At 44.7% G+C, this 9,184-nt stretch overlaps 1 protein-coding gene across 6 annotated transcripts in view; it reads right to left on the bottom strand.

Annotated features, from left to right (window-relative positions):
* Positions 1-1,146: 1,146 nt before the first annotated feature.
* The window catches only part of LOC135227207 (long-chain-fatty-acid--CoA ligase 1), a 179,205-nt gene continuing 171,167 nt past the window's right edge, over positions 1,147-9,184 (bottom strand). For 4 of the 6 annotated variants that reach the window (XM_064272944.1, XM_064272942.1, XM_064272948.1 and 1 more), the window contains 5 exons: positions 8,825-8,941; positions 5,556-5,699; positions 3,893-3,994; positions 3,708-3,779; positions 1,147-3,119 (listed from right to left, as the gene is read on the bottom strand). In XM_064272944.1, the coding sequence (XP_064129014.1) occupies positions 2,979-3,119; positions 3,708-3,779; positions 3,893-3,994; positions 5,556-5,699; positions 8,825-8,941 (576 nt within the window). In that variant the 3' untranslated portion in view covers positions 1,147-2,978. Of the gene's footprint in view, positions 3,120-3,707; positions 3,780-3,892; positions 3,995-5,555; positions 5,700-8,824; positions 8,986-9,184 lie in introns of those variants that run through there. The other 2 variants (XM_064272945.1, XM_064272946.1) reach the window with 2 other exon arrangements.

Raw genomic sequence — 9,184 nt, 5'->3', positions numbered from 1 at the left:
TACTACAGAACCATCAGCTGTAAGCCAGTATCTTCTGAGGAATGTAGCCTTCCAGCAAAGAGTTTGCATTTTCAAGAATATCCACGTTATTCACACCATGATGTTCTTCTCCACGACACATTAGGACTTTTGTCAGAGCCAGCCTACTCAAGAGTTTGTGTAGGGCCAGAAAACTGCGGATTTATAGCAAGAGACCTGGGCAGGGGAAGAAGCTTCTGGGAGGCTGCTGGGGCTGGGGGCCCTCCTTGCTCTTTGCTCGTGTACATCAGAGGCTGCCCAGACATTAAAAATGACATTAAAAGAGATGCTTCACTCACTTGAAATGCAGAAATATTTATTTTGGTTTCCTTCATCATTTTTGGAAATTCTGTTTTGGTTTATAAAACACAGAAATAGCCAACGCTTAAAGCAAACATTCAAAACCCCAATGTGACAAATTATTGACTTTTTGTGCAATTCAGAATATAGCTATGAAGTTAGCCTAGCAAATAGTGTTATTACAGTAACAATTCTTTAGTGCAAACCCCCTTGTGCTTGATTAATACACGTGGTCGATCACATATCCAAAAACAACTGCTTTAACGTATAAATGACAACTGAGTCAAATGTGACAAAGGCTTGCAGTAAAATGAAATGCTGCTAATTTCTCAAATTAACTGACAGAAAATATCCCTTGAAAAGTTAATCCCAGGAAATGACTTTCCCAGATTTCTACATCCTAGAATTTTGGCTTGTAAAATACATTTCAAAGAAATCAGGTAGCATTATGACATAAGAACGTTTGCCCATTACCATCCATTGCAACAAACACCCAAGAAAATCTATCCCCTTAATATTATTTTCAAAGGTATGCTTTGCCTGAGAGTTTATTCTGGGGGAAAAAAGCAAGTTAATCACAGCGCGATCCTTTCTGATATGAAAACCACATTAAAAATCTGTTGGCCATTATAAACCCAGAGTGACTAGTGCAGTGAAGATCCAGTGGACAGTCAGTCAGGTGTCACAGGCGAGCACAGCTGATCCAAGTCATTATCTCCTTCTTGAAATGCTTGTCTTCACTGCAGTCTAAGGCAGGTTTTTCCGTAATCCCTGGGAAGGGATGGAGGGAGGGAACCAGGTCTAGAGAATGGGGTATGAGCTAGACTCCCTTTGCTCTCATGAGTGTCTGTCCATCTGAGCCTCAGCACCTGCACTGTTCTGAGCTGGCTCTGTCCTTCAGCTTCCAGGGAACCTTAGGCTCCAACAGGACTGTGGAGAACAGTATACACCTCCAGGCCCTTAATCAGAAGGGACATGTGAGCGGGTGTGAGACGGGGAGGGGGACGTGTGACTGCGACTGCGACTGCGTGTGAGATGGGGAGGGGGACATGTGAGTGCATGTGAGACGGGGAGGGGGACCTGTAAGTGTGTGTGTGGGGGAAGGGGACTGTGTGAGCGCCATGTGAGATGGCGAAGGGGATGTGTGCGTGTTGCAGGGAAGGGGACACATGAATACGTGTGAGACAGGGAGGGGGACATGTGAGTGTGGGGAGGGTGGGACATTTGAGTGCATGAGATGGGGAGGGGGACTTGTGAGAGTGTGTTGGGGGGAAGGGGACGCATGAATGCCTGTGAGACAGGGAGGGGGACCTGTGAGTGTGGGGGGATGGGATGTTTGAGTGTGTGACAGGAGGAGGGGAACGTGTGAGTGTGTGTGAGACAGGGAAGGGATGTGTAAGTGCATGTGAGACGGGGAGGGGGACGTGTGAATGCGTGTGAGATAGGGAGGGGACACGTGAGTGCGTGTGAGACAGGGAGGGGGATGTGTGAGTACATGTGAGGGGGAGGGGAACGTGTAAGTGTGGGGGGGATGGGATGTTTGAGTGCATGAGATGGGGAGGGGGACGTGTGAGTGTGTGTGAGTGTGTGCTGGGGGAAGGGGATGCATGAATGTGTGTGAGACGGGGAGGGAGATGTGTGAGTGTGGGGGGTATGGGATATTTGAGTGCATGAGATGGGGAGGGGGACGTGTGAATGCGTGTGCGACAGGGAGGGGACACGTGAGTGCATGAGATGGGGAGGGGGACGTGTGAGTGTGTGTGAGACAGGGAGGGGGATGTGTGAGTACATGTGAGGGGGGGAACATGTGAGTGTGGGGGGATGGGATGTTTGAGTGCATGAGATGGGGAGGGGGACATGTGAGTGTGTGCTGGGGGAAGGGGATGCATGAATGTGTGTCAGACGGGGAGGGAGATGTGTGAGTACATGTGACGGGGGAGGTGAACGTGTGAGTGTGGGGGGGATGGGATGTTTGAGTGCATGAGATGGGGAGGGGGACGTGTGAGTGTGTGTGAGTGTGTGCTGGGGTGAAGGGGACGCATGAATGTGTGTGAGATGGGGAGGGAGATGTGTGAGTGTGGGGGGATGGGATGTTTGAGTGCATGAGATGGGGAGGAGAACATGTGAGTGTTGGGGGGGAGGGGGCAGGGCTTAAAGCAATCTCTGGTCCACTTGGGTACTCGCCAGTCTGGACGCTTCCTGTTTTTAAAGGACACCGTCCCTCCAGGGCTGTGCTTTCTAGAGCAGCAGAAGACTCCAGAATCTGCAGCAAGTAGCGGACATCTCAGAAATGGCAAAGTCCTAAACCCCTTGGTTAGAAAAACAGAGAGACAGGTTTTAACACACACCTTTCTAACTGAAGAAATCTCAAATAACTCAGCACATTTATGGTTTCCCCTTTACAATTTTTAAGGCTCATTTTGGAAATTATTTATCACTATAAACATCATCGGCAACACGAGGGGACAGCAAGGCAGTGCTCCATGTCCTCTAACAGTCCTAGGACAAGAACCCCGAGTGGACAAGTCAAACACTAGCGTTTCCTTCCCTGTGTTTGCTGCAGTCACAATTACCAAATAAAAGCCATCAGCAGAAGAAGAACCAGCAGAAGAGATTGTGGAGGTGTGCAGCTTGGTTTTTTTCAAGCTTTCTTCTTCCCATTAGACCTTGATGGTCGAATAAAGCTCCTCTATCTGAGACCTGAAATAATTTCGTAACTCTGGTCTTTTAGCCTTCATTGTTGGAGTCAGGAGGCCATTGTCAACAGAAAATAATTCACGGTGTAGGGCGATGTCCTTGATCTGCAAATAAACAAGGCTGTTATAGAAGGAAAAATGCCATCTGAGTCTAGAAAGCGTATGTTGTTGTTGTGTGCTTATCAAGTCGATTACGACTCACAGCGACCCTACAGGACAGAAGAGAACTGCCCCATAGGGTTTCCTAGGCTGAAATCTTTACAGAGCAGATCGCCAGGTCTTTTCTCTTGTGGAGCCGCTGGGTGGAATCAAACCACAAGCCTTTCAGTTAGCAGCTGAGTGCTTAACCACTACACCACCAGGGCTCCTTAGAAAGCACATAAGCCACCGGAACGGATAAAGACCCCTGTGGGCGAACCAATCCATCTCTCGCCCCAGGTCAAGCTGCATTTAAACACTCTCCAAAGAGGCAGGTATTCTATTCTTAGGAGAGAATTCAGGACTGTATCCTGGCCTCCAAAAAAGAGAATTCACACCCCTGGGTAAACACCCCTCCCCTGCCAACACGTTCCATCTCTGATTCCACATGCATTTCTTTAGGGCATCTCATCCTCTATATTTTACACATATAATTTATGTGTAAAAAAATCTCTGTTACACACCGGAATCCATGCACTTCGTTGACAGTCTTACCTGTTCAAATGGTTTTAGACCAGAATCCTTTCCAAGTCTCACCATGTCTTCTAGGATAGCTTTTTTGACATCCTAATAAGGTAACAAAACAAAATATTTCCTCTGTTGGAGGCAGCTGGACATCCACAGGTACATTTAATGCAAAGTTTAGATAGGAAGGTAAACTGCACACTTCAGAGCCGTACCTTATTTCTGCACAGCTCTTCAAAGGATCCTTCTAGTCCCCTCTTTTGGGCCCAGGGACATAACGTCTCAACATCTGGTACCACAATCGCTATGAGAAATGACTTTAACACAGACAGGGAGTTGTTACACGGCTTGACTCAAATGTTCTAAAATAGTGGCTCTGAATTATTCCAGCATCACGGCCCTGAGAGAAGCCAGTGACAGTCTGACATTCTCTTGAGAACGTATCACCCTCCCCAGGAGTCCATGGGCCCGGCTTAAAAACTCCTGGCTCTAAAGTATGGATGGCATCAGGAATCCCAGAGTAATGGCTGAACAAATCACTGGAGACCGAAAACTCACAAAAAGCCTACTTTCTATTTACTTTTATGGATACTTTTTAATAAACGAGAGCCAAATAGGCAAACAAGGTGATAGATACCTGAGCACTGCTTTTAAAAAAGAGAAAGAAAATGTATACAGATTAACTTGGGGAAAAAAAAAAAATCTTTAATACCTCATCCTTCACAATATAACAACAATAAAACTAAAAAACAAAACAAAAGCATGGTAAGATTCTAAGTAAAAAAAAAAAAAAAAAGGAGGTACATTCTTGAAGACGACAAGAAAATATTACGATAAAATCATTTAAAATCTCAAGATTTATAAAAAGATTTGCTTTCAGGGAACTCTTCCACCTTCTCTTCCTCACAGGTGTCTGCCCGACATTTTGACAAATAGACATTTTACTGCAGAATCTATAATTTTGACTTAAAGTGTATGCTGGTTCACGATCACTATCTGTTCTAAAATAATTTAGTTGAGTTTCATATGTTTAAAATTTTTAAACATTTTAATAATCACAGTATCAGGACTTCCTTCATAGTTGAAACTGTATATTACCTACCCCACACCTCCCTTGGGACACTAGGTGCAGTGTAATGGATTGGTTTTTCTGTGGCCTTTCTATCCACGATCTTGTAACTCCCACCCAGGTGACTGGGCGGGACTGTACGATAGGGTATTGTGACCCACCAAAGGGATTGTTCAGTTCTGCCATCCCACTGGGCTTAAAATGAGCCATCCCAGAGGCAGGAGAGAGAACAGCCCACCACCACCAAGGCAGGAGAGACCAGCAGGAGACATCGCAGTGGGCTTCCCGGCCCACAGAGCAAGAAAGCTAAGTGCCTTTGGGCAGAGACTGAGGGCCAGGGAGAAGCCTACACCTGACCCACGAATTTGGGACCTGCCACCCTCCAAAGCCATTTCCTTTATACAGCTCGTGAGTTCTCTAAGGCACCAGCAAATTGGGAAACCCAAAGACAGGAGGGAGAGCGCTGAGGGGAGAGAGAGTAGCTGATGTTACAGATGATGGAGTGGGACAGCAGCTTGGAAAGGTCAGACATTCGGGATGTCTTTAACCTCTGCCGCATAGGAACCAGCTTTGTGCTGACCCTTATGAAAGAAATTATTCATTTACTAGGCCACTCCAGGTAAAATACAAATATAGAAACTAAAGAAAAAAAAGTTTTCTGAATAAGAAATGCCAAGCAGCAGAAACCAACAATGCATCAATCACATTCTAGCACATCAGACATGAAAGTTAAGTCACACTAGGCTGAATCCTTCAATCCTATTTAAAGCCCCCAGAGTACAAGGCATTAGCAACTCAGAAGCACATACCTGCAAGCTTTCTCCATGGACAAACACCTGAGCAACAGGTTCACTTCGTATGTAGATATTTTCAATTTTTTCAGGGGCTATGTACTCTCCTTGTGATAGTTTAAATATGTGCTTTTTCCTGTCAATAATCTTCAAGGTGCCATTCTGTTTATCAGAGAGGAGGCAGCTGTGAGTGGGTCCAGGGAGGCTTCCACCCAGCATCAGTCACACTGTGAGGTACGAGGTTTTTACCCGCACTATCATTTAATCCTCGTAACATCTCGCTGGTGTTAGGTATTATCCCATTTTATAGAAAGGAAAACTAAGGCTTAGAGGGACTGAGTAACTTGCCCAAGGCCATTCAGCCAAGCACAGAGATAGAGAGGGAATCAGGAGCCCACGCGCACTCCACTCTACGGATTGGCATCCGTGACTTGTCAGCCAACCGGCAGCGCCTTGCTTTCTACCTTTATTTAGCCCATTTCATTCGTCTCATATCTGAGTTAGGTACGTACATATCCGGCTCTCCAAGTTAGTCAAGTCCCTCGAGTGCAGGGACATGGCCTTACTCACCCCCTCACAGTCTGCTGCACAGAATAAAGGTTCAATAAACGTCTGCTACACAAAGGCAGGGTGTCAGTTTCCTCTGTCACTGTTTCTCGGGGTGGAGTGGGAGGGTGCTCCTGGTCCTTTGGGTGGGGTGAGTCTTTGCACAAAGGACCACCCTACGTAACTGCTGGAGCATTGCCACCCTTAGACTAAATCAACCAAACGCTAGTAGCATCCACCACCACTCCCTGTCCGAACGGTAACCAACACCACCCCGTATCTCCATCCATTCCCACTCGGGGGCCACTGTCATGCCTCGGAAGTCATCTGCTGGAAAGATTCCAGAGTTCCCTCATTCCACAACACTTCTCTATCTTAAAAAGCAGAGAAGTTATGAAATGGGCGCGTTGGAGCCAGAATGAGAACTGATACTTAACCCCTTAAACCTGAAAAGAAGGACTTAATTTATTCCTAAATAGCTTGGATATTCTGTAATCTGAATTGATTTTGGGGGGCATTTTTCTCATCAGTAAAAATCCCAGAGTATCAAATACCCTAAATCTACAATAATTTGGTCATACACAATAAAAAAAATCAGCCATTTTACTTCTTGCAATTAAACATGGTACCAGTTTACAAATATCATTGCTTGTTACCAGAGCTGAAAGAACTGGTCACATCTATGAGCAGGAAAAATAAGGCTTCTTTTACGAGCCTCTTACTCTTAAACTGTTTTGAATTTCTATACAATAAATGGTTCCTAAAGTAAATCCAAAGGAGTTGGTTTAGTCCGTGCAACATTCTATTTTTAATGAGATGACAAATCTAAGAAACACATTTATATGTCACTAACAAATGAGGAAATACTCACAATCACTACCCATTAGAGAAATGCAAAATCAAAATTACAGTGAAATACTATCTCACCCGGACATTACTGGCATGAATCAAAAAAATCAAAAAATGTTGAAGAGGCTATGGGGGGACGGGAACTCTTATGCCCTGTTGGTACGAACGCAAAATGACACAACCATTTTGGAAAATGATATGGTGCTTCCTTAAAAAGCTAGAAATAGAAATACCATACAATCCAACAGTTTCATTTCTAGGAACACCTCCTAGAGAAATAAGAGCCAGAATAAACATATGCACACCCATGTTCCTCGCAGCATCATTCACAACAGCAAAAAGATAGAAACAACTTAAATGCCCATCAACAGATGAACAGATAAACAGACTACGGTACATAAACACACAATGGAATACTACGCAACAATAAAGAACAACGATGAATCTGCAAAACACCTCATAACATGGATGAATGTGGAGGGCATTACGCTGAGTGAAATAAGTCAGTCGCAACAGGACAAATACTGCATGAGACCACTACTATAAAAACTCATGAAAAAGTTTACACGTAGAAACTTTGATAGTTACGAGGGAGGGGAGAGGTGGGGAGGGGAGAACACTAAATAGACAGTAGATGAGCGGTAACTTTGGTGAAGAGGAAGACAGTCCACCATACTGAGGAAGCCAGCACAACTTGACCAAGGCAAAATCACAGAAGCTTCATAGACACATCCAAACTCCCTGAGGGATGGAATTACTGGGCTGAGGGCTGGAGACCATGGTCTCTGAGGACATCTAGCTCAATTGGCATAACACAGTTTATAAAGAAAATATTCTAAATCCTACTTTGGTGTGTAGCGTCTGGCATGTTAAAAGCTTGTGAGCAGCCAGCTAAGACACATCTACTGGTCCCACCCCATCTGGAGCAAGGGAAAAAGAAGAAAACCAAAGACACAAGGGAAAGATTAATCCAAAGGACTAATGGACCACAACCACCACAGCCTCTACCAGACTGAGACCAGCACAACCAGATGGTGCCCAGCTACCACCACCAACTGCTCTGACAGGTATCACAATAGAGGGTCATCAACTGAGTGAGAGAAAAATGTAGAACGAAATTCAAACTCACAAAAAAAGACTAGACTTACTGGTCTGACAGAGACTGGAGAAACCCTGAGAGTATGGCCCCCAGACACCCTTTTAACTCAGTAGTGAAGGTACTCCTGAGATTCACCCTTCAACCAAAGATTACACAGGCCTATAAATCAAATAATAACACATGTAGTTCAACCATGTATACAAGGCTAAATGGCACACCAGCCCAGGGGCAAGGAAGAGAAGGCAGGAAGGGACAGGAAAGCTGGAAATGGGGAAGCAAAGGTCAAAAAACAGTGTTGACATGTCACAGGGTTGGCAACCAATGTCACAAAACAATATGTGAACTAATTGTTTAAAGAAACTAATTTGTTCCTTAAACTTTCACCTAAAGCACAATTTAAAAAAAGAAAGAAAGAAACATTTATTCACAAATTGCTATACATTCCAGGAAGACAGCTGCAATTCCAAACTGCCTTGCTTAACCAATGCATCACCATCAAGCCACAGCACGTGTACTGTAACAAGCCAAAGTCTCTTTTGATTCCAAACAGAAAGCAGCAACCAGAATTTCAAATAGAAAACACATTTGCTATAGTTAAAGGGAAAATCCTAAACAAATATTCTAAGAGTATAAACCTATTCATTGCAGGAAGTGGAACAGTGTACATGACACCACTCAACAAGAACGGGGAGAGAAAAGTCAGGGTGCCACATGGCAAGTGTACAGCACACGGGACACTTTCTTCCTGACAGTGGAGCAAACCTATTTGTGAACAGCGGAAGGAACAACTTACTGGCAGCCATTTTCCAATGTCCCCTGTGTGCAGCCAGCCATCTTTATCCAAAGCTTCTGCTGTTTTTGCTGGGTCCTTCCAGTAGCCCTTAAAAACATTTGCCCCTTTCACACACACCTGAAGAATAGGAGGATTTGTTAATACCATTTACTGGGGTTTCCCTGAAAGAAAAAAAAAAAAAAAATTGGTGTGTATGTGGGAAACCCAACCTTTAGCTAGAAGCCCTGAATTCCATGATCTAGAGGGAACTACCAGACCCCTCTGGGATCTTCTAAGCACCCCCAATGCCCCCACATCCTATTCATAATCACTTCCACTCCAGTGAAACTGTAAGGCTAATGCTTGCCTAAGTCCTGGCTC

This window comes from Loxodonta africana, chromosome 19 (genome assembly GCF_030014295.1).
Source record: "Loxodonta africana isolate mLoxAfr1 chromosome 19, mLoxAfr1.hap2, whole genome shotgun sequence".
NCBI lineage: Eukaryota > Metazoa > Chordata > Mammalia > Proboscidea > Elephantidae > Loxodonta > Loxodonta africana.
Note: the sequence above shows the minus strand (reverse complement) of the source record. Positions and strands in the feature narration are given on the sequence as shown.